The 25,929-nt window shown below is 40.4% G+C and overlaps 1 protein-coding gene across 2 annotated transcripts in view; it reads left to right on the top strand.

Annotated features, from left to right (window-relative positions):
• The window catches only part of LOC124526282 (ubiquitin-conjugating enzyme E2 E1), an 82,791-nt gene extending 57,103 nt beyond the window's left edge, over nt 1–25,688 (top strand). For both annotated transcript variants that reach the window (XM_047099176.1, XM_047099175.1), the window contains 3 exons: nt 22,184–22,316; nt 23,396–23,543; nt 24,903–25,688. In XM_047099176.1, the coding sequence (XP_046955132.1) occupies nt 22,184–22,316; nt 23,396–23,543; nt 24,903–25,000 (379 nt within the window). In that variant the 3' untranslated portion in view covers nt 25,001–25,688. The remainder of the gene's footprint in view (nt 1–22,183; nt 22,317–23,395; nt 23,544–24,902) is intronic.
• The last annotated feature ends 241 nt before the right edge of the window (nt 25,689–25,929 follow it).

The following is a 25,929-nucleotide window of genomic DNA, read 5'->3' as shown; positions in this document are numbered from 1 at the left end:
ACTATTAAGTGTACTTTGAAAGGTTTTGAAAGCATTATGACCCTTTCTTAAAACAGATTTCAGGGAAATGAAGCATTTAAAACGTCACAGCCTTATTCCTCCATCTGGAGTATGGTTTGAAAGTCACTGCTTTGTAGCAGACATTATTTTTCTAGTGCATTGTCAAGGTCTAATAACTGTTTAGATGGTAAGCTAAGATTACCTACTAAACTTGTATCAGATTCTGACTTTGCCTTCTCCCTTTCTCCTTCCATTGTCCCTTAAGGCCACTCTGGACCTCACACATATCCAAACCCTCCCATGAAATGCAGCTCTCTCTTTTTATTAATTTTTTTTTTTTTTTTTAAAGCAAGGGAGAGAAAACGTGAGAAGGGGAAGCGCAGTGAGAGAGGGAAAGAATCCCAAACAGGCTTTGTGCTGTCAGCGCAGAGCTCGATGCAGGACTCGATCCCACAAACTGTGAGATCATGGCCTGAGCAGAAGGGGCAGGGATTTGTCCCTGTGCTCTGACAGATTAATAGGGAGAGGCTTTAAAAAGGGGAGAGGGAAGTTCAGAGGTACAAGGGGAATTAAGCTGAAAATCAGAGAATTAAGGTCATGATTGGCAAGTTTTAGGAAGTGTTCTTGATAAAAAGGCTGATGAAGGAAGTCAGAAGTGCCATTTGATTTTGAGATTGGAAGGTCATTGGTACCTTTAAGAGAACAGTTGATTGGAATATTGAGGTAAAGCAGGATTGAATCTCAGGTGCAAGGGTTTGTATGTAGATAGAAGCAGAAAGTTACGTCTAAAAGGCAGGAGAAAGCTGGACTGGCAGCTTGAAGGGGTAGAGGTATTTGGGAGTGTATTTAGGAGGAGACTGTGTTTAGTTTTGTTTCTCTTTGCATGGCAGAGTTTGAACTTTTTATAACCAAATGTTTGATTCATTGATAAAGTGGGAGAGGACTTTGGTGGACCACATTTGTCTTGGAAAGATGTACATCTAAAATGAAGGGGGGAAAGAAGGAAAAAGGAATTGAAGATAGAAATTTTCATGTGGGAGAATTGAAGTTTGAGGGAGGAAGGGATGCCAAGGTAAATAAAATGACACATTCTGTGTTTTAAGACGTTCTTTCCAAAACGTGTACCTTGTTGGTTGCCCATCAGACTGGAGATGTGTACCAGCCAAGACAAAGTTACACCGGATTTATTTAGGAAATAGTTTGGCACAAAGAGGTTTCACTGCACCTGCCACTTGGGAGGAACTTGTCTCTCATCAGTGCGGTGTCTGGTGAGAGAGTCAGGACCCACTTGTGGTTTGGAAGCAACTTGTGACCCTTCTCTGCACATGGAAGCTGCCGCTAGTGTGTGTTCCTCTCAGGGACGGGTCTGCGTGCTAGAGGGGCCAGTGGGATGTGGGAGGGTGGCAGCAGCCTTGCCTGGGTTCTCTGGAGAGAGGCTGGGAGCCTGAGGACACTTGAGAGGTGCTGGGCTAGCTGAGCCCCAGACTTGGGACCAGTCTTTTTCTCTGTGGAAATGCTGGGGCAGATATCACCCAGGGCTACAGGCAAAAGCTGTTAGTACAGTAATAAATTTGGAATCTCAACCCACAGGGGGCTGATACAGGGTTGCTAATTTTATTTTGTCTTGCAAGGACGTTGAAAACAAAATCACCATCTACTGTCATCAGCAGTTCACAAAAGGAAGGATAATTTTATCACAAAATAGGAAGACCTTGATCATCAAAACAGACAGGACTTTTTATTAAATAAATTAAAGTTTATGAAAAGCAAATACTGTACCCTTTTCCCCTGATTCTTTACATTTTGGTGGAAGCTTGGTTTTGGACTTGTAAGAATCACTGACCTACTTCACTAAGGCTGTTCATTTTGGGAAATGTGTTCTAAATACTTGTCCTCTTTTCTCCCACTTCACCTCACAAGTGAAAGAAAGGGAGCTCTTGTGGTTGAAAGCTGGCATGTTTGCACGCGTGTGCAAGAGGGAAGGGAAGAAAGAGGATTTCCCATATGTTCATTTTGGCCCATTTTGAAGCCACCCTCACTGGAGTTCACACCTGTTCCACTTCCCTTTTATCCTTCTAACAATCCGCCTTGTATTCTAATCAATTGTTGTTGACCCTCATCTTAGAGGGGAGTTTTAGGAGGATAGTTAGTAACTTGTACCGTGTTTGTGAATCTTGTAAGAATTTTCTACATAGCGTAATGTTGAACAGAAGTGTAAGTGGATTTTTTTAATTGGCTTATTGTAGTATCATAAAACACGTGTAGATTTATTTTATATGCTACTTTCACTCTTCCGTGTCCATCAGCCACAACCGCCAGAGCCACTGAAATTTTCCTTTACTTTCCTTCGAGGAGGTGATTCTTCTCCAGAACCATGTCCTGTGTGTACATTTTGTACAAAGCAGATGTGTAAGTGTCCCTTGAAGTGAAGGATGGCTCTAACATTATTCTTGCTGACGGACGAAGGCTTTTTGCTCTACCAGACTGGAACTCAGGCGCATTCCTGTGTCAGCCTGCCCGCTCTAGCAGCTGTCTGCTCCTTGGCTTCCGGGTGCTTTCACCTTGGCCGCGCGGATGAACGTTCTGTCCTCTGATCAGGTTTCTGGGGGGTTGGTGCTGCAGCTGCTCCTCCTCCGTGCTGGTGACTGTGCCTCACCGACGGTGTTGTTTTGCTAAACAAATCTTGACCGCTCTGATTTTGTTTTATCACTTTGGCCCTGTCTTAGTTAGTACGCCTCCTCGTGGCTCTGTGTGGTGCACAGTGTAAGCGCACGTTAACAAAACACTAAAATGGCTAAATATTGACAATGCTTTTAGTTAACTAAATTCTGGTAGAGGTGTAATTAGTGGTTAAAAATCCACTGGATTTTAGTGGCTCGCCTGAGTTTATATTGGAATTCATTTTACCTCATGCTTATGTGTCGTTGAATGTGCTTGTTTGTGAGTCTTTATAAACTGTGAGCCCTGGTTCTTTTTTTTCCTTTTCTTTTCTTTTCTTTTCTTTTCTTTTCTCTTCTCTTCTCTTCTCTTCTCTTCTCTTCTCTTCTCTCTTCTCTCTTCTCTCTTCTCTCTTCTCTCCCCTCTCTCCCCTCTCTCCCCTTGGTTCTTTTTTTTCCTTTTCTCTTCTCTTCTCTTCTCTTCTCTTCTCTTCTCTTCTCTTCTCTCTTCTCTCTTCTCTCTTCTCTCTTCTCTCTTCTCTTCTCTCCCCTCACTCCCCTCTCTCCCCTCTCTCCCCTCTCTCCCCTCTCTCCCCTTGGTTCTTTTTTTTCCTTTTCTTTTCTCTTCTCTTCTCTTCTCTTCTCTTCTCTTCTCTTCTCTTCTCTTCTCTTCTCTTCTCTTCTCTCTTCTCTCTTCTCTCTTCTCTCTTCTCTTCTCTCCCCTCTCTCCCCTTGGTTCTTTTTTTTCCTTTTCTCTTCTCTTCTCTTCTCTTCTCTTCTCTTCTCTCCCCCCTCCCCCCCTCCCCCCCCTCCCCCCTCTCCCCCCTCTCCCCTCTCCTCTTCTCTTTTCCTTTTCAGCCCTGGTTCTTAAAAGAAGCACAATCCCAGGGACACCTGGGTGGCTCAGGAGGTTAAGCATCTGACTTCGGCTTACTTCATGATTCCACAGTTCATGGGTTTGAGCCCCGCTTCAGATTTTGTGTCTCCCTCTCTCTTTGCCCCTCCCCCACTCATGTGCACGCACACTCTCTCAAAAATAAACAACAAAAAAAAAAAAAAGAAAGAAAGAAAGAAAGAGAAAGAAAAGAAAGAAACAGCACCACTCAACCAAGCTGACAGATAAACCGATTGGGAGATATGTTTCTTTCCAAAATACTTCCATCTTTATTTGCTATAAGGCCTAAATCCATTTAAATAAAGCCATAAACCTATTTAAATGGTGTTTTTCAAAAGAATATTAAGCCTAATATTTTTAACCTCTTAAAGAAACCTAGACAGTACCTAAAATAGCATGTACATTATATTTTTTAACTACTGCATATAACAACAAATACCAGTTAAGCATATAACTAATGATAAATATTTTCTGGACTAAAATTGGGGTAGTCAGTTTGATAGTTTTTTGTCATGTTAATACTATGTTAAACGTGCAAGATTATGTACATAAGCTCACATTTTGTTTATTTAGCAAATGAAAACTAAGTGCTACATGTATGGTGCTGTTTGGCATATCTGGTTGACGATACTGCTGGGAGATTAGCCAGGCCACGGAGAGACCCCTCTGGTCTCTTCCTGCGCATCGAGAATTGGATGTAGGCATCTTATTTGTGTATGTATTGATGTCAGAAGATCTTTATTGATAACCCTGGAGGATTGTTACCGTGAAGTACTTATGATTTCCTCCTGGATAATTTTGTTTTTACTGTCCCTGCTCTAATAATCCAGGTTGTTGGATTTCTATAGTACCCTAATTAGGCTCTCTGCCTCAGGCATTGAAGATTGCGTTTGTAGTTTCCTATTTCTGAATAGGTTGATGTTTTTGGTGTTTAGAGTTGTCTACTTTTTTTTACATTTACTTTTGAGAGGCATAGAGTGTGAGCAGGGGAAGGGCAGAGGGAGAGGGAGACACAGTATCCGAAGCAGGCTCCATCCTCTGAGCTGTCAGCACAGAGCTGCCCGACATAGGGCTCAAACCCACGTACTGTGAGATCATTATCTGAGCTGGTCGGATGCTTAACTGACTGAGCCACTCAGGCGCCCCTAAAGTTGTCTACTTCTTAAAACAGTGACTGTTTCTTCGCTTCACTCCTGTAGGTGCAAAGCTGCTAAAATCTAAATGGTTTGGTAGGCATTTAAGGCCCTTTGTGATTTATTCCCATTTAGTCTTTCCAGTTCCATTTTCAGCTACATTCTTGCAGAAGACACCCATGTCTGTAACAGAAAAATTGTGTGTTTTCTCTATTTTTTTAACCTTTTTTCTACTTTTTTGGGGGAGATTTCAACTTTACCCTTCATTGTATTTTTGAAAAATTTTTTGTTCATGGTGTAATTGAAGTATTGTTGATAAAATGTTAATTGCAGATGTAGATTAGTGATTCCAGTTCTATACATTATGTAGTGTTTACTGTAAATGTAGTTACCATACGAAGTTATTAAAATATTATTGAATATATTCCCTTTGCTGCACTTATCTCTGTTACTTGTCTTATAACTGGAAGTTTGTACCTTTTAATCCCCTTTGCCTATTTTGCCTATCCTCTACTCCCCTCCCTGTGGCAACTACCAGTTTTTTTTTCTTTTCTTCTGTATCTATGAGTCTGTTTTCTGTTGGTTCACTCATTTGCTTTGTTTTTAAAGATTTCACATATAAGTAAAATCATACAATAATTGTCTTTCTCAGTCTGACTTATTTCACTTGGTGTAATACCCCCTAGGTCCATCTGTGTTGCCACAGATGGCAAGATTGCATTCTTTTTTATGGCCGAGTAATATTCCGGTGTGTGTGTGTGTGTATGTGTGTGTGTGTGTACGTACACACACACTCTTTTATATATATACCACTTCTTTATCCGTTCATCTGTCAGTGGACACTTAGGTTCTTTCTGTTTCTTGGCTGTTGTAAATAATGCTTCAGTAAACATTGGGGTACATGTATCTTTTCAAATTAGTGCTTTCTTTTTCTCTGGTAGATACCCAGAAGGGGAATTACTGGATCATTGAGTATTTCTAATTTTTGAGGAACCTCCATACTGTTTTCCACAGCGGTCACACCAGTGTACATTCTCACTTACAGTGCAGAAGAGTTTCCTTTTCTACATCCTTGCCAACACTTGTTATTTCTTGTCTTTTTGATGATAGACATTTGACTGGGGTGAGGTTGTATCTCATTGTGCTTTTGATTTGCATTTCCCTGATGATGAGTGATACTGAGCATCTTTTCATGTCTCTGTTAGCCCATCTCTCCGTCTTTGGAGAAATATCTATTCAGGTCCTCCGCTCATTTTCAAATCAGATTATTCATTTTTTTGGTATTGATTTGTATGCATTCGTAAGTAATTTGGCTATTAACCCCTTTGGATAATCATTTGCAAATGTCTTCTCATTCTGCAGTTTGCCTTTTCATTTTGATAGTTTCCTTCGCTGTGTAGAAGCTTTGTATTTTGGTGTAGTTATATATATATATACATATATGTACATACACATATATATACATATATGTGTATGTATATACATGTATATATACATATATGTATATGTATATATATATGTATATACATACACATATATATTTTTTATTATTATTTATTTTTATTAATTTTTGCATTTGTTTCCTTTGCCTGGGGAGACATATCCAGAAAAATGTTGCTAAGGCTGACGTCCAAGAGATTACTGCCTATGTTTTCTTTGAGGAGTTTTATGGTTTGTTTCTGATCCTTACAGTTAGGTCTTTAATCCATTTTGAGTTTATTTTTGTGTATGGTGTAAGAAAGTGGTCCAGTTTCATTCTTTTGCATGTAGCTGTCCAGTTTTCCCAACACCATTTATTGACAAGACTTTCTTTCCCCATTGTATATGCTTGCCTCCTTTGTTGTAGATTAATTCACCCGTGGGTTTATTTCGGGGTTCTCTATTCTGTTCCATTGATCTATGTGTATATTTTTGTCCCGGTACCATATTGTTTTTGTTACTACAGCTTTGGAATATAGTTTGAAATCTGGGACTATGATACCTCCAGCTTTGTTCTTCTTTCTCAAGATTGCTTTGGCTATCCACAATCTTTTGTGTTCTCGTACAAATTTTAGGATTATTTGTTCTAGCTCTGTGAAAAATACTCTTGATATGTTGATAGGGATTGCATTGAATCTGTATATTGCTTTGGGTAGTATGGGCATTTTAGCAGTATTCTTCCAGTCCAGGAGCATTGTGTGTTTTTCTATTTGTGTCATCTTCAATTTCTTTCATCAGTGTCTTATAGTTTTCAGAGTATAGGTCTTTTCACCTCATCGGTTAAATTTACTCCTGATATTTCATTATTTTTGGTATAATTGTAAAAGAGATTTTTTCCTAAGTTCTTTTTCTGCTACTTCATTATTAGTGTATAGACGTGCAGTAGATTTTTATGTATTTACTAATTTTGTATCCTGCAGCTTTACTAAATTCATTTATTCTGTGACGGTTTTTTGGTGGAGTCCGTAGGGTATTGTATATATAGTATTATGCCATCTGTGGGTAGTCCGTTTTACTTCTTTCTTAACAATTGGATTCTTTTTATTTCTTTTTCTTCTCTAATTTCTGTGGCGAGGACTTTAGTACTATGTTGAATAAAATGGTGAGAGTGGATATCGAGACCCTCATCTTTTTCCTGATCTTAGAGAAAAAGCTTTCAGTTGTTCACCATTCAGTATGATGTTAGCTGTAGGTTTGTCACACGTGGCCTTTATTATGTTGAAATATGTTTGCTTTCATTTTTAGTTGCTAAAAGTTCCTCTCCCCCCCCCCCCATTCTATTGAGATATAATTATAACATTGTATTCGTTTAAGGTGTAGAACATAATGATTTATGTATATATTGCATAATGACTTTACCACAATAAATTTAGTTAACATCTATCACCAGACATTGAATTTTTGTGTGTGTCAAGAGAACTTTTAAGATCTACTCTGGTAGCAGCTTTCAAATATGTGATACAGTGTTAACTGTTGCCACCATGCTGTGTATTATATCCCTGGAACTTCTTTATCTTACACCTGGAAGTTTGTACCTTTTGGCCACCTTCACCCACCCCCCTTCATCCCACTTCACCCCCACCTCCTCTTCTTTTCTGAATACTGTTTTGTTTTGGCCATATTCTTGTTTCATTAGTGCAGTATCTTCTGTCTCTCTGGATATTAGTAATTCAGTTTATTTTAAAATCTTCTTTGTAATTTGTTTTCTCTAATTGACTGTCTTGTAGTTTGTTTTGATCTTTGCTGTTTTAGAGAAGAACCATGTTTCTTGGTTATCTGTTACATAGGGGGCCTTTAATATAAGTTTATTGAGATCTTTCCTCTGAGCTGTTAACATTCCCTAAAGGAGACTGACTGCCTAGAGGGTGAAGGCCAGGCTTTGTTCTGGGCGCTGAGGAAGAAAACTGGGGATCTTATTGTTGGGCATGCGTAAGCTCATTGTCAGTACAGCACCTCTGCCCTCATCCATATTAATGTCCCCTGGTTCAGAGACCCCGGTTTTAAACCTCTCCAGAAAATAAACCCCAGTCTGGCAGGATTTCTATTGCTGTGTAACAACCCGCCACAACTTTAGCAGTTCAAAACAATACCCACATTTAGAATGTACAGTTCACATGGGCTAGGAGTTGGGGTACAGCTTAGACCTCTGTTCAGCGTCTTTTCAGGGCCAAAGTGAAGGAACCAGCTAGCCTGTGTGCTCATCTGTCGCTCAGGGTTCTCTTCTGAGCTAATGTAGTTGTGACATAGAGTTGCTTTCCCTGCAGCTGTAGGACTGAAGTCAGTTGCTCTTAGGGGCCCTGGCAGTTCTCTGGCCCTCTCCACGGGCAATGTGTATCATAGCCGCTTGCTCCCTTCTCTCTCACTCTGTGGTCAGCTACGACTGAGTCTTCTAGAACATAACAGTTTACAGAAAACGTAACCTGATTCAGGGTGTGGGGTCCTATCAACTTTGCCTTTTTCTGTTGGTGAGAAGCAAGTTACAGCTTCCGCCCACGCTCACATGGGGATGATTTAGGGGGGAGATCATCATGCTGCCCATCCAAAAATTCTGCCTGTCACACAGGGTCTTGGAATTGGACTTTTCACCAGTCCTTATTTTAGAACCTTCCCCTTCCTGATTCTCAGCTCCCACAGCACCATAAATTCCTGTCTTTGGGAGGGTTCTATGGTGTATCTGGCTTGATTTTGGCTTTCTTCACCACCAGTTTATGTCTCGGTGTCTTCAGTGTGTTGGATGTTGTGTCCTTTAACCATTTGCTCGTTTGCCTCCTAGCTTCTGAACTCGTGTTGATATTGTCTCCTTTCCTTTTCTTCTCATCTTTGTGGGTTTATGCCTTAAAGAAAATATCTTCAATGTCGTGTCAGAGTTTGCAGAAGGAGTAAAAAAAAAAAAAAGTTGGCATATGTATTCAATCTGTCATGTTTATGTATGTGTTTGGAGATAGTTGTCTTTCCCCTCTGGTCCAATACTTAAATCAGGGTTGGGTTTTGTTGTTGTTGTTGTTGTTGTTGTTGTTGTTCTAAGAAGGGGGAAAAATCAGAGATTAAAGTTTCCCCACTTACTTCATTATTCGTATCCTCTTTTTTAACCTTATTTTCCAAGCATGCCTGTGGGCTGTTAGCCACATTTTGTACCCCTCAGCCAGACTCCTCACCTGAGGCTGGGAACAACTGCCCCCTCCTCTCTTCATCAGAACTTTTCTTGCCTTTTGGCTTTTCCCATAAACCTTACCCTGAATAGGTGTATACCTTAGCTGTTCTTGGCGAGCGTTTTTCATGTTTTACAAGCCAGAATGATAGCTGGTCAGTGGCCACTGGAGAACGTCATGTGTGTCTGCTTACCAGTGCTAGGAGTAGACTTGTTAGACTTGGGCAGCCGGGAGATGTCACATGGGGGTGCTCCACCTTGGGCCTCTTTAGCAGCTGCTGCAGCACCTAGCTTTGTTAAAACCGCTATCTCTTGGGGCGCCTGGGTGGCGCAGTCGGTTAAGCGTCCGACTTCAGCCAGGTCACGATCTCGCGGTCCGGGAGTTCGAGCCCCGCGTCAGGCTCTGGGCTGATGGCTCAGAGCCTGGAGCCTGTTTCCGATTCTGTGGCTCCCTCTCTCTCTGCCCCTCCCCCGTTCATGCTCTGTCTCTCTCTGTCCCAAAAATAAATAAACGTTGAAAAAAAAAAAAAAACCGCTGTCTCCACTCCTCAGCTAGAAGGGTGTGTGTAGACAGCAGGACGGAGATTTGGTGAGGAGATTTAGCAGGGAACAAGGGGCCAGGGCAGACCCTCCCCTCCAAGCGTAGCCTGCATTTGACACACAGGGCATAGCCTCCCTCATTCACACTCTCAGCCCTTTGCAAATATAAACAGCCTTCTCTTTTCTCTCCTGGCCAGCTGGGGCCAAGAAAGAAGGCAGTGACTCTCCAAGTGCAGTAAATAGCTCTCCTCACCTCCTGACCCTGTGATTTCCTGGTGGTTCTGAGCTGTAGATCCTGCGATGGAGAGGGAGGGAACCAAGAGGTTGCAGAGGCCTCGGCTTCACAGAGCATTGAGCAGTGGGTGATATTGTATCCTCACGCAGGGGTTGACCTCCATTTCAGTGCAGGTCATTCCAGTGATGGCTGGACCTCCCAGTGCCACTGTGGACTAGAACGGAATGGAGTGGAGTGGACCACCGTGACTTACTAGCTGGGGAAGTTGGTGTCCTGTTTTATACCTCCTTTTTTAGCCTGTTTTTTTTCTCTTAGCAAACACTTGGTATTCGGTGGATATGTCTGCCGAGTAGGCTAATCAGATTCCTCTGCCTTGTTTTGAAAAATATTTGTATGCTGTTGTTGGAGTAAACGAGCCCCTTTTTTAAAAAGTTTGTTCTTTTTTTAATCGTGTTTCTTGTTCTTTTTGCAGTTTAAGAGCATAACATTTGGGCTCTTACTCAGTTGAACTGATGCTTGTTTCCCAAAACCCATCTTTGGTTTTCATTAAGCTTGGGGTTCTCATCATTTTTGCAGTTATCACATTATAATTAAATCCCCTCTCTTCCACACTAAGTCGTACTCTGTGTGGTATGTATTTTCAGTTAATTCATTTCTACAAAAAAAACTGAATCAATTTTTAAGAAGTTTTAATAACACCTCTTAGCAGGTCACAAGATTTTCTTGTTCCTGTTTAATCCCAGCTTCCATCCAAATGTAAAAGAGAAATGGAATAATGAGGTGGGAAAGGCGGAATAGTAAATGTGATTAAACAAAATTGGTGGGGAGTCCAAAGGCAGATAATATTATTGGAAGCTCTATGGATGTATTGGAAAAAAATCTCACTATAGGAAAGCCTGGATTGTATTGGCTAGAAGTGTGATTTCCTAGCTTTAGGACTTTGTACAAACATATCACAACCTCCTGAATGTTTCCTCATCTTTAAAATTGAAATATTGTTACCTCTCCTGATATAAAGGATTTGGGTAAAGATTAAAAAATTCATTTGTTTAAAAAAAATAGTTGTTTTTTTTTTCGGGGCGCCTGGGTGGCTCAGTCGGTTAAACATCCGACTTCAGCTCAGGTCACTATCTCGCGGTCCGTGAGTTCGAGCTCCACGTCGGGCTCTGGGCTGATGGCTCAGAGCCTGGAGCCTGCTTCCGGTTCTGTGTCTCCCTCTCTCTCTGCCCCTCCCCCGTTCATGCTCTGTCTCTCTCTGTCTCAAAAATAAATAAACGTTAAAAAAATAATTAAAAAAAAATAGTTTTTTTGATGTTTATCTATCTTTGAGACAGAGGGAGACAGCACGAGTGGGGGAGGGGCAGAGAGAGAGGGAGACACAGAATCCGAAGCCGGCTCCAGGCTCTGAGCCGTCAGCACAGAGCCTGATGTGGGGCTTGAACCCACGAACCGTGAGATCATGACCTGAGCCGGACGCTCAACTAACTGAGCCACCCAGGCACCCCTAAAAAATTCATTTATGAAACAACTATTAAAAATGATTTATTTCTCTGGGGTGCCTCAGTGGCTCAGTCGGTTAAGCATCCAACTTCAGTTCAGGGGCATGATCTCGCCGTTCACAAGTTTGAGCCCCGTGCAGGACTCTGCTGACAGCTCAGAGCCTGGAGCTTGCTTCGGATTCTCTGTCCTCCTCTCCTCTGCCCTTCCCCCACTCACACTCTGTCTCTCTCTGTCTCTCAAAAATGAATAAATGTTATAAAAAAAAAAAAAGATTGATTTCTCTGCAAATTTCTCTGCTTTATCTACTTTTTTAAAAAGTTTATTTTGAGGGGCGCCTGGGTGGCTCAGTCGGTTGGGCGGCTGACTTTGGCTCAGGTCATGATCTCGCGGTCCGTGAGTTCGAGCCCCGCGTCGGGCTCTGTGCTGACCGCTCAGAGCCTGGAGCCTGTTTCAGATTCTGTGTCTCCCTCTCTCTGACCTTCCCCCGTTCATGCTCTGTCTCTCTCTGTCTCAAAAATAAATAAACATTAAAAAAAAAAAAAGTTTATTTTGAGACAGAGAGGAGGTGAGTGTGCGCACAAGTGGAGGAAGAGTAGAGAGAGAGGAAATCCTAAGCAGACTCCATGCTGTCATCATGGGGCTGGAACTCACGAACCATGAGATCATGACCTGAGCTGAAATCAAGAGTTGGATGTTTAAACTGACGTGAGTCACCCAGGCACCTCTGCTTTATCTACTTTTAAGGCACAATTTACCTACAGTTAAATTCACCCACATCAAATCTTTTCATGTTTTAACTATTAGATAAATTGACTATTAGATATCTAGACTATTTAGATAAATTGAACAGATCATCTTAGCAAACAGTTGGTATTCTGTCTGCTGAGTAGGCTTTCAGATCCCTCTGCCTTGTTTGTATGCTGTCGTTGGAGTAAACTTGAGCCCCCTTGATTTACACTGTTGGAGGATTTGCAGTCTCTTCCTGGATTCAGTCTGTCTCTCAGCACCATATCTGGGAGCATGGTAGAAAAGGAGGTTAGGAAAGAGAATCTGAATTGAAGAGAGACAGGAGGAAGTGGCAGGACAGGGCGATAGTCAGTAGAAGCTTTTATATGGTAGTAGGGCCCAAACTGTCCTTTAATGTGGCCACAGGACACCTTAAACCCCATATAGTTACTAGTGGCTTTCACAGGGCTGTAAGTTGGGGACGGGAGCAGTATTGCATTGTATACTATTGTATGGTTGTACCACAGTTTAACCTATCTCCTATTGATAATTTAGCTCATTGCAGAGATTTTTGCATTATATGTAAGGTTCTTATAAATATCCTTATAGCCTTGTGCAAGTGTCTACTTATTTCTTTGGAGTAAGTTTTGAGAAGCAGAATTTCTGTGTCAAAGGGTATTTATATTTATATGTTTTATATTTGAATACATTATACCTAATCACAATCTAAGATTACTAATTTACTCTCCCACCACCAGTGGAAGAGAATGCCTATTTCATCACACAGTTAGACACCAAAGATTTTCAGTCTTTTACATTTTTGCCAGTCTGATAGGTAAATGTGCCTCTGTGTTTAATTTGCATTTCTTTGAGTCTGAGTAAGATTGAGAATTTGCTAACTGGCCATACAAGTTTCTTTTGAGGAATGCCCACGTCCTTTATCTATTTTTGTTAGTCTGTTTAAAGTTTTTTCATAGTCAAGATATTAACCTTTAATCATGTACTGCAGTTGTCTTTTCTCTACCCTTTTGTAATCTCTTTGTCTTCCTCTTACAGATTTTCAGTTTTTATGTAATCATATCTGTTCATCTTTTCCTTTGTGTGTGTTTCACTTCAGTGGTGTCTCAGCTTTGCTTTCCCCAGAAGGAGACCCTTAAGTTGAGAATTCTAATACAAGTAGGTTTTTAGTGGTATAAGGAACAGAAGTAGTGATGGGAAATAAAACAAGGTAGGAAAGACGGTCAGTAAAGGATGCCTTTTATTTTATTTTTTTTTTTAATTTTTTTTTTCAACGTTTATTTATTTTTGGGACAGAGAGAGACAGAGCATGAACGGGGGAGGGGCAGAGAGAGAGGGAGACACAGAATCGGAAACAGGCTCCAGGCTCTGAGCCGTCAGCACAGAGCCCGACGCGGGGCTCGAACTCACAGACCGCAAGATCGTGACCTGGCTGAAGTCGGACGCTTAACCGACTGCGCCACCCAGGCGCCCCAAAGGATGCCTTTTATTAAGCCAGGTTCCCACAGTGAAAGTTGCCTAAGGTGAACTCTGGGGAACTGGATAAAGCCCTTGCCTCAGAATTGTCCCACCCCACCATCAGCTGTTGGTTGAAGGCTCTTCTTGGGGAGTGTTCCCATTCTTTATTGCTGCCTTACAGAACGCCCTAAACTAAGTGGTGTAAAATAGCAACCACCATTTATCATAACCTCTGGTATATTTGAGGGCTGACTAGGGCTGGGCTCTCATGCATTTACACAGGCTGGGCCCGGAATTATCTGAAAGCTTCTTTACTCCCATTTCTGGTACCTTGGGTGGAGAAGACTTAAATGACTAAGGGCTAGAACACCTGGGGCTTCTCATTCATCTCTCACTTTTCATTTAGTCTTTCCACATGGTCTCTCATATAGGTAGTCTTCAGGGTAGTCCGACTTCTTACATGGTATTTAGGGTTTCCAAGGTGTGGGGACTTGGGGGGACAGGGTGATGAATAGCTTCTAGTTCCTGTTTAAAACTTTGTTTTGTTTTTTAATATCTGATGGGAATAAGAGTAGAACACTTTTTAAAATCGTTGGCTAGTTATGCTAATATTGTTTTAAAATAACCTGCCCAGCCATTCTCAAACCTTTTTTGTTTCAGGACCCCATCGTGTACTCTTAAAAATGATGGGCGCCTAAGAGCTTTTGTTGATACTGTTAATTATTATGGATTTTTACTGTATTCAAAATGAAAGCTGAAACATTAAAAAGATTTATAATTTGGGGCACCTGGGTGGCTCAGTTGGTCGAGCATCCAACTCGATTTTGACTCTGGTCATGATTCATGGTCGTGGGATTGAGCCCCACATCGGGCTATGCACTGAGCGTGGATCCTGCTTGGGATTCTCTCTCCCCACCCCGCCCCTCTCCCCCGCTAGCAGGGTCTCTCTAAAATATATATATATTTCATTTTAAAATAACAAAAACAAGGGCGCCTGGGTGGTTCAGTCGATTAAGCGTCCAACTCTTGATTTTGGCTCAGGTCATAATCTCACACTTAGTGGGTTCCAGCATCAGGCTCTGCACAAACAGCACCAAGCCTGCTTGGGATATTCATTCATTCATTCATTCATTCATTCCCTCCCTCCCTCCCTCCCTCCCTGCCCCTTGCACACGGCACTCACTGGCTCTCTCAAAATAAAGAAACTTAAAAAAAAATAAGCATGTTAACATTTTTTAATGAAAATAGCTTGTTTTCCAAAACTAAAACACTTAGAAGAGTGGCACTATTTCACATATTTGCAAATTGCTCTAATGTCTGACTTAAGACAGCTGGATTTTCTTATCTGCTTCTGCATTATCTGCTCTCATATCTCATATAGTCTCAAGAAAACTTCGCAGTACAAATGTGAGAGAAGGAGTTAAAAAGGCAAGTACTGTTTAGAATTATGAAAATAGTTTTGACCTGTGGGCTTGCTGAAAGGGTCTTAGAATTGCTGATGTCACCTTTCCTGGATGTGAATACCAGCTCTAGCACAAAACGTCTTTATCCTCCAAATCCATGTGAGTTCTGTACTGAGGGAAGTTGTAGGGAGCTGAACCTAGGATGAGAGACCCTTGCTTGGGGTGTCTACTCAAATCCCTGGAAGGACGATGCAGCTTGAGGACGAAGAATCTGTAAAATTGCTAGAATTGAGAGATTGGCAGGGAGGTTCCAAGCTGATTGGGCAGTGCAAGAAGGTGTTCTGAGATGCCCTCATAAACAGGTTAACCATATAACATCCAAATTGGAATATTTTTAGGAGCAAAATGGGGCAGTAAAAAAACCTTAATTTTTTGTATTAAATAAAAGCTTTATCAAATAACAAAATAGGGAATTCATACCACATATTAAATGACCCCAAAAATCACCGCAGCAAGGTAGTGCAAGCAGCTTTCTCTGCTCTATGGCAGGATGTTGAACCTCTGTTTCTTGTGCATTTACATTTGTCACTTCTCACCTTTCTGCCTAACCACACACACCACCCTCTGCTTGCCTCACCTGCAGTCTGAGATTGGTAGCAGTTGCAGTATGGAGGCTGTGCAGGTGAGTGTCAGTGACTAGGAAACCTTCGATGGTCATTTCATGGTCAAAGACACGTTCTAGAATCATCTTAGAATTGAGTTAAAACCTGATAAATTCATTTTTGAGAATTTTGGTATCCCTTAAATAGCTTTCCTTGGGACACTGTTGCTTTTGAGAATCAGCACTAAATGTGTGCAGTGTTTATTTAAGTGTTACCACCTGTACCATATTCCCTCCAAAAGTCTACACAAGAGATTCTGTTTTCCCCCATTACTCACTTACCACAGTACAACCAACGATCATTCCAATAGAAGAGTTGGTTGTGCTTTGTAGGCCCTGTGAACTGATTAGTGTAAGAACCAGACACTAATAATTGATTTCTATTTACTCATTTAGATACCAGTTTTATATTCACTAATATAAGCATTGTGCTAAAAAATCAGGACTCTGCCGCTTGACTCTAAGGCAGATAACCTGCTCTGGATTATGTTAGTGGCAGTAGAGGAGTAATCACCATAGCCTTACACTTGACTCTATTCCGACCCTCTTTTTCTAACTTCTCTGGGGAAAGAGCAAATTAGAATTGTTCTTAGGGGATGCCTGGGTGGCTCAGTCAGTTAAGCATCCAACTCTTGATCTCAGCTCAGGTCTTAATTCCAGGGTCATGAGTTCAAGCCTCATATTGGGCTCCATGCTGGGTGTGAAGCCTACTTTAAAAAAAAAAAAAAGGAATTGTTCTTAAGCTTGTGTAGCTTCTATATAACCTAGTATAGGAAAAATAATTTTTGAGACAAAAGAGATACCGATCTCTTAGTTAATTCTCTCTAATCATTTCTATGGGCCTTTCTCTACCCTTCCCTGCCCCTGTTTCTTTTAGGCCCTTGACATTTGACTAGTTTGCATTTCACTTGCTTGGTACCTTACCCCCCACTTGTATATCTTGTATATCAATAGTCCAGAAGTTAAAGTGGGATTCTTAGCTTAGTTACCAAACACTCTCATTACTCAGCCATCCCTCCTTACTAGTAAGGACCCATTGATGTCCAGTTTTCTAGGCCTGCTGTTTCACTATCCCTATTGTTGTCTCTTGAAAGTAGTTTTCATTTTAAAATTGTGTCCTTACTCTGTGCACATCTAATTTTTTTTTTTTAAAGATTGGATTGTAGATTTCCAGAAGGCTGGATTATTTTCTAAAGCAACAACATATAAGGTAAAACTACAATTGAATGGCTAGCTGAGTAAGAGCTTTTGTGGTGTTTTGTTATTTTACCTAATTGGAAACACTGTTGTGTAATTCTAAACAGTGGTACATATTTTGGCCAGCTAATTAAATAATGTTAATTACTGGGGCGCCTGAGTGGCTCAGTTGGTTAAGCATCTGACGTTGGCTCAGGTCATGATCTCACGGTTTGTGAGTTCGAGCCCCACGTCAGGCTCTGGGCTGACTGCTCAGAGCCTAGAGCCCACTTCAGATTCTGTGTGTCTCCTTCTGTCTCCTTCTCCACTGATTGCACTCTGTCTCTCGCATTGTCTCAAAAATAAACATTAAAAACAAATTAAAAAAAAAAAATAGTCCCATATAGTATGTGTAGAAAATTACTGTTCTCTAGAGACTTAAAATCTGATCTAAGAGAGATGATATATCCACATGGCTGTAGCAGTTTGTGTAAAATACCTACAACTATGTTCTTTCTGGTTTGGAACACATTTCAAAAATGCACTCTAGGTCTTCCATAGGCCGAAAATCAGCCTTGTGTTTCTTGAAAAGTTGCATCAAATCCCTTTGAAGGTATATCCCCTTTCTTCTGGAGGAAGACAGCACACACCATTTCCTTAATGTTGTTATAATACGATTTGGAGGGACTTTGTGGGAATGCCACTGTTTGTGAACACGGATCATGTTGTTTTAGGTCTAGAGTGTCTGAGCCAGTTTTCCTCCCATTTGTAGGGAAATGTAACCCCCTAATTTGGGCCCACTCTGTTCCAAAGTAACTGTTTAGATACACTGGATACCACTGATGTGAATTCTTATCTAGGCACCAGCTGTTTTGGGGAGTCCTTTAGGTCGGCCCTTGAACTGTAAGTCCTTTCCACAGAATGGTGACCTACCTGAATGGTACCTCCCTAGCAGTACCACCTTGTAGGAGGAGGCCTCTCTTTGTTATTAGAGTGGCTGACTCACTTTTCAGTAGCCATGTCACTTCACCAAGCCATGTAACTAATCTGTTAGTCACCTTACTGAGGTTTTCTGATTTTTCAAGTTGCTCCTGCTACTCACTTCTAGGTGACAGATGGCTACCGTTTTCTGAAGGGATGGGAGGACAAGAAGCTTTTTACTTTTTATAAAATGTCCTCTCTATGTGCTATGTAGATGTCTTGGCGAAGACAGCTTTCGTTCCCTGGAGAGCGTGTCTGTTGGGTGATGATTGTGGGAGAGGAGGATTCCTTCAGGTAGATTGCAGCATTCATAGTATTTTCTCATACTCTCTTTGAATTTATTAGCAGAATTAAGAATGGATTTTGAATAGTATGTTGTAGGGAATATAGATTTGATTGTGGGTCCCTTCCTATAAGCATTTCCTAAGTTCTCTGGTTACTGTTTTTATAGTCTTAACACAACTAAGCTTTACCAGGGTTGATACTTGTATCTTACTGCAAAGAATTATAGGCAGTGAAGGAGAGAGCTAGATAATGTAAATGGTAATTTAAATCTAGAAGTTTAAAAGGTAGAGTTGGTATTCATTTGCCACTTAATGTCTTCTATAGCTAGCTTTGCAAATTCTGATGTATTAGGTGTGGGGGGGAGTCTAAGTCTATCTACTTTTCTAACAAACTTCCAGAGGATGCTGATGTTATTTTTATTCTGTCCAGGGACCATACTTTGAGTAACAAGAGTATAGAACAGTTAGGGCATATGCAAATGTAACTTTTAATAACAATAACCCTGTATATTGAATGTTTTTTCTGTACCAGGCACAGAGCAGTAAAAGAAAGATAAGAGGATTGGCACTAGATAGAGTCTGACAACAGGGATTAAAACTGTGAAGCTCTCTTACCTTTACTAGCTCAACCAACCTTGAGCCAATTTCTCTAAGGCAGAATTCTCATCCTTGGAATTAATGACATTTTGGGGTTGAGGGAATTCTTTGGTGTAGAAGGCTGTCTGGTACTTTGGGTAATGTTTACTTAGCAGCACTCCTGGCCTCGACCCCCTAGGTACCAGTAGCACACTCCCTCCGAGTTGTGACATCTAAAAAGATCTCCAGACATTGCCAGATGTCTCCCTGGGGGACAAAATCATCCTCTGTTGAGAACTGCTCTAAGGCTACAATTATAATGTGTGAATTGCGGGGATTTTAGGCTATTAATACACCTTCTATAAGCAACCGGTTTGCTTTATTGTGAAGCTTCTACAAAGACAAGACATGGACTAGCCAATCAACTGTATTTGCCAGTGCTTTATTTTTAGGAAGCATTAGTCATTGTACCGTGGGAAACTGTCAGAGATTACTTGGGATTTTTAGGTGGGTAGAATGAGCTTCTAACTGAATTCATCATGAGTTCCTACTTTTTTTGAAATATGCTGGCACGTTTGCTAACTTGTCCCATTTTTACTTCATGCTGTTGCCATTCAAGTGTTTGTAGTGTACTTCTTATCTTTTCATCTTCCCAACCTCTTACTCTCAACATTTTCCCCTAGGATATGAGAGCAGATAACCAAGGTTTTTAGAATTAAGCCTAAAATAAGACCTGAATTATGGCTTCTGTGTTTGTAAACAAGGGTCATCTCTCCCAATAATAATGTGAAAAACTGATCAGCACTGTGAAAAGCACTGATTATAATTTCACCTTGCTTCCAGGATGTTCTTTAAAAATTGAAATGCATCTTCAGTTGCTGTTGAAATGGAAGAGCAGTAGTCTATATAGTAAGTTAGTATTGAGGATGGGAATGGGGGAGGACATAAAAAACATGATTTTAAAACAAAACAAGGGGAGCTTGGGTGGCTCAGTTAGTTAAGCGTCTGACTCTTGATTTCAGGTCAGGTCATAATTTCGTGGTCTTGAGATTGAGCCCCGCCATTAGGCTTTGCCTTCGGTGTGGAGTCTGCTTGGGATTCTGTCCTTGCCCCTTCCCCACTCTCTCTCTCAAAATAAATACACATCAAAGAAAAAAAAAATGAAGCTTAAACATTAGCTTATGTGATTGCCTTAAGTCAGTCCAGAGAGCACATCAAATTATACATAAGACCGCTCTAATGACATTTTTTTCTAATTGGGTTTATTTTTTAAGGTTAAATGGCTTGTATTGATTGATTCCATTTTATGCTGTTCAAATTCTGTTAAATTACCAATTTAGTCTTTATAAGGCACAAGAACTATGATCTGTAGCTGCCTTGTCCCATGGTCACTAGAGGGAACATGGGTTTCAAGGATCAAGGGAAAGGCCGGTGGAGATGAGAGTCCTTGTCATTGAGTTACTTACTCAAGGGGTATGGTGCCCATCAGTCAGCAGGCACCTGTACTGTCACAAGAGTGTTATGATTCATGACAATCCCTGCCACTAACATGAATGTGTCTGACGTCAGAAACCATTACAGAAATAAGAAAATACTGTGTCAAGAGTAGAAACGACTATTTTTCTTTTTTTAAAGTAAGCTCTATACCCAATATGGAGCTTGAACTCACAACCCTGAGATCAAGGGTCGTGAGCTCTACCGACTGAGCCAGCCAGGCACCCCGATTATATTCCTCAAAATGTTTGCAACAGCTCTATTTATTTTGACTAGAAGGAAAAAAAGACTGAATCAAGGGCAGAATTTTTTTTTCTTTTTGCCTCATATAAAAGTGTTTCTGTTACAAATGAACATTAATTTTCTAACAATCTGAAAGGCATGGTCTCCTTTCACCTTCTCAGTCTCAGCCTCATGCCAAGATTCTAATCACAGTTATGTTGCAACATGTTCAGACAGGGACCTGTATTTTTTGTTTCCATCTCACCTTAATTTCAACTCCATCTCCCATACTTTCTAATTACTTAAATTGATTAATAATTTAAATCACGTGCCATTCTCAAGGGCAGTTCAACCAGTGTTAGAAACTGAAGTCCTATTTCTTATTGTGGAACTAAATAGTATCTTACAAGGGTGGGGACACAAGGTTGATAAAAGAATATACTGACCTGAGGGTAAAGCTAGTTAGTCATTTTATAGAGAAAAGGGTGGGGTGCTGGAACAGACCTTTCCCTGTACACGTGTCTCACGCATTCTCTTGCTCCCAGTTCTCCTTCACAGTGGCCCTCTGAGAGTTGTAAACCACTCTCTCTACTGTATGTAGGTCTCTCTACCCACCTTCCAGACCAGCAGGCCTAACTTTTCAAGTGAGAACCTGGAGGGGAAAAAAAAAGGCAAAGGACTTGCAGGCCCCTGTAATTTTTGTTTCATTCTATGGTTAATAAAATGCTTATGACAAAAAGTTACATGAATGCCTCCAGTAACAGCTTTAAAGTAAGTATCTAAGGTGTTTATTTAGGCAGCAATGCTTCGTCCTTCCAGTGGATGCTCAGATCCTTCACTAGACCCACCAAGTCCCCTGGTTGAGGACCTAGAGGTTAGGGATCCATACTTGTTTAGTCTTCTCCAGGGTTCCTGTTGCATGCTTTACCATTTTATGGTATAAGTAAATATGGGGAAAGGGATAAATTAACATCTCAACTGTAATATTTAGAGAACCTGATTATAGAATTTTATATATTGAAATGCAAATTGAGTAACTTGTCATTGGATACATTGTCATTCTTGTGCTCCTCCCACTCAACATGGTTTATAATGTAAAAAGGACTGCAATCCATCGGACTCCTTTTAGGGTAAGATTATGGAAATAGAGCAAGGAACAAGAACCCCCGTCAGTGGGTCAGAAATGAAACTTTGCGCTTAAAATGGTCATCAGAAATTACTAGCTATGAACAAAAACAAGTAATATTTCACTAATTTAATTCTGTGTGCTGAAAAGTGTTTCTTTTTAAAGTATCATTTACATTTTTTATGATGTATTGAGGAGAGGGTTGAGAATTGAGGAATTTCTTGTTTATCCACAGCCTAAGTAGGCTTAGAATGGTTTAAACATTCTTTATCATTCCATTTACTTGACCTAAGGCTGATGGGTTTGTTGCAGTCCAGAATCAGACTGTCTGAAAGACACTTCTGTTTGGTGGAGGGAATCCACACATTAAAACAAAAAGGAAGAGAAGAGGTCATCTTTTTTCCTTAAATATCCTCTAAAATTTGGATGGTGCCATACTATCTGCTTACCTTTTGATGTATTATTTCACAGTGCTGGTCCCAAAGGCGATAACATCTATGAATGGAGATCAACCATTCTAGGGCCTCCAGGATCCGTGTATGAGGGGGGTGTATTCTTCCTTGATATCACTTTTACACCTGAATACCCCTTCAAGCCTCCAAAGGTAAGAATTTCCTGATTTATATTCACGTTTACATATTCCCATGAGAAACTATTGAAGTGTTTAAAATTGAGTTTTAATCACAAAAGAGATTTCTGTTGTATCTTAATGAATCTCTAAGTACATTAGGGTGGACACAAAACACTGCAGGGGTGGGGGGCAGCTTCGCCACTTGGCAGAGACCATTTCTAGAAGTATGTGCTTTGTTTTGATGGTGCTTAAAATCCTGCTGTTTATAGTGACATAGCAACTCAGAATTAATCCCGTTTTCCACTCAACAGAAAAGAAGTTACTGTCAAAGTATCCATGTTTCTCGTCCTTTTTTGGTCTCGTCACATTCTTAATCTCCAGGCTTCAGTTTTCTCATCTAGGATCCTATCTCCCGTGACACTCTATAATCTATGATTCTCATTTACTAAATGATAATTTTTACTTTGGAATTAGGAAACCAAAAAAAAAAGCAATCCAGGCTCCCATGGCTTGTGTTGATTTGTCTACTGCTGTGATCCTTGCCCAATTCTGGCTCCTCACCTGTTGAGACTCCATTATAGTGAATTCTGTGACCTAGGTAGACAGGCTATCTGCAGGATATAATGTAAAAGTCAGAAAAAACAGAAGTAAATCTCATCTTCAGTTTTCTTAACAGCCTTTACAGCGAAGAATTTTGTTTATGTTCCCACTATGTTGTCCCTCAGTTTGAATTTATTATACAAAGCTTACTTTGAGGCCATGTAGTACTACCAGCTAACACAAGAGGTCAGCAAACAGCTATTTCAAACTTGAAAAGTTAGGAAAATATTTAAAACAGTGAAACTGCTGAAGATGAATTTGAAAAATACTGAAATTACCTTTTTGTTGATTAACTTTTGACCTGACTGTGATTGTATCAGTGAACACTCTAATCTCAGATTTATTAGTCTTTTAATGTATCTTCTCAGCTTTAAACTCTTTATTCATCTTTTTAAAAACTAAATGTCTGTTTCTTTAAAAAATTTTTAATTAGGGCCACTCAACTGAAAAAGTAATTTAGTAAAAATTTTCATTCTTTGCTGTTTAAATTTTAACACGGTTTTATTTTTTAGGTCACATTTCGGACAAGAATCTATCACTGTAATATTAACAGCCAAGGAGTTATTTGCTTGGACATATTAAAAGATAATTGGAGTCCAGCACTAACCATTTCTAAAGTTCTTCTTTCTATCTGCTCCCTTCTTACAGACTGTAATCCTGGTAAGGTTAATAATTATTTTTTTATTGTTTTTCTTCCTCACCTGAAAAATACTTGTTTTTGATAAAGTTTAAAGAGCTTTCAAGGGACAAAAACTGATCTTTTTTCAAAAAATGTTTAATGTTTATTTATTTTTGAGAGAGACAGCATGAGCAGGGGAGGGGCAGAGAGAGAGGGAGACACTGAATCCAAAGTAGGCTGTCAGCATATAACCCCATGCGGGGCTCGAACTCACAAACTGTGAGAGCCCAAGCCAAAATCAAAAGCTTAACCTGCTGAGCCACTCAGGCACCCCTGATTTGTTTTTTCAAAGAAAGTTTTAATCAAGAGAAGTTCAGTCTAGGGGCCCCTGGGTGGTTCAGTTGGTTAGGCCACCGACTTCAGCTCAGGTCATGATCTCACAGTTTGTGAGTTCGAGCCCCGCGTCAGGTTCTGTGCTTACAGCTCAGAGCCTGGAGCCTGCTTTGGATTCTGTGTCTCTCCCTCTCTCTGTCCCCTCCCCTGCTCACACTCTGTGCGTCTCCTGTCTCTCAATAATAAATAAACGTTAAAAAAATTAAAAAAAAAAAAAAGTTCAGTCTAATAGTGGAAAAAGGCAACCCTTCTATGCTGTAGGAATGAGGCATTTTAAAATTAAGATTTATATAAGTTTGCCTTTGATTTTCACATTTTTCATACAGTTCTCTTAAACTACATACTTTTAAATGTTGAGTCACCTGCCTCACCTCTCCTGTGCCTTTTGGTTCACTGAGTTCACTTGCTCCATAGCTGGTGTTCGATTTTGAAAGTGATACTTTGCTTAAATAATTCTTATCAGACTGATTTGGGTGGGTGGGGGGAGGGGCTTAATTTCCTTCTATTATTAAAGATTCTATTTAGGTTTCAGAGCAACATTACACTTACTTGTTGAGGTCCAGGTTGTGACCTGGCACCCTGGTTTTTTCTGGGTAACTAGTGTTACACTGCAACAGCCCAGAGGACCACAGTATTGCCCTGAAGGAACAGTCAAGTGAACACAGCTGGATGTTCGTCTTAACCTTGAACTTTCCAGTTTTTATTGACCTTCCCCTAACACATAAGAGCAAAAGCACTTCCAATTAGGTGGTGGTTGTTGGGAGAAAAATACAAGGAACTAAGAAGGTAAAGCCACACCGGTACTAAAAGCCTGAGCATTCTGTTTTGTTAAGAAGTCCCCTCCCCCCGCTCCACCCCCGCAATAACGGCTTTTAGAAGAAGTACCCAGGATGATGGAATGGCATTTCAAAACTGTGTATTTGTTTCCAAGCTGTCACTAATTTATTTGCTAAATTTTAAAACTTTCTTTCCCTTTCTCCAAAGTAATCTACATTCTTTTCTTCCAGCTGACCCTTTGGTGGGAAGTATTGCCACTCAGTATATGACCAACAGAGCAGAACATGACAGAATGGCCAGACAGTGGACCAAGAGATACGCTACATAAATTGGGTCTTCACAATTCTTACATTATTTGTCTGTCACAGAGAGAGCTGCTTATGATTTTGAAGGGGTGGGGGAGGGTGGGAGTTGGTAAAGAGTAGGGTATTTCTATAACAGATATTATTCAGTCTTATTTCCTAAGATTTTGTTGTAACTTAAGGTATCTTGCTACAGTAGACAGAATTGGTAATAGCAACTTCTAAAACTGTCATTAGTTCTGCAATATTAGCTGAAATGTAGTACAGAGAATAGACATTTGGGTTCAGTTGCTTGTAGTCTGTAAATTTAAAATAGCTTAATTTTGTACAGGTTATACACATGGCCATTTATGTAAAGTCCTTCCAAGACTACACATTTTTTGTTCAAAAAAATTGGAATTTGTTTTTCCTTCTTGGGAGGGAACATCGATATTTAACAGTTTTTAGAGACTGTCATCTCATATATATAAAATGGATATGTGGCTATAAGACACCATATAGGAAATGAGTAGTTATGTATTTTATTTTATATACCAATCTACTTTATTGTGACAAGATGAGAGGTTTGAATCACGACTTGTGAAAACCTGTAGTAAAATACCTTAAGCTGTTAACTGTAAGGTGTGGAATAGGAGTTGCTCAGTGGATTGGTTATATGTTGTGGACTGCTTAAGTCTGCATTTGTTACTGTGCTAATAAACAATATTAAAACCACCACCTAACACTGCTGTATTCATTTACTTTATCTTGTCTGTCTGTGGTTTGCAGACTTTGTAAGTTTGTTTATCTCGAAGAGGGGTAGGGGTGGGAGAGAGAATCCCAAGCAGGCTCCATGTTGTCAGAGCAGCACCCAAAGTGGTGCTTCATCTCAAGGACTGTGAGATCGCGATTTGAGCCAAGATCAAGAGTCGGACACTTAACCAACTGAGCTACTCAGGCACCCCACGCAGATTCA

Source organism: Lynx rufus, unplaced genomic scaffold, assembly GCF_022079265.1.
Source record: "Lynx rufus isolate CCGP_SWC_20201006 ecotype Redwood Valley unplaced genomic scaffold, mLynRuf1.p SCAF_5, whole genome shotgun sequence".
NCBI lineage: Eukaryota > Metazoa > Chordata > Mammalia > Carnivora > Felidae > Lynx > Lynx rufus.
This window is presented reverse-complemented; position numbering and strand designations above follow the sequence as displayed.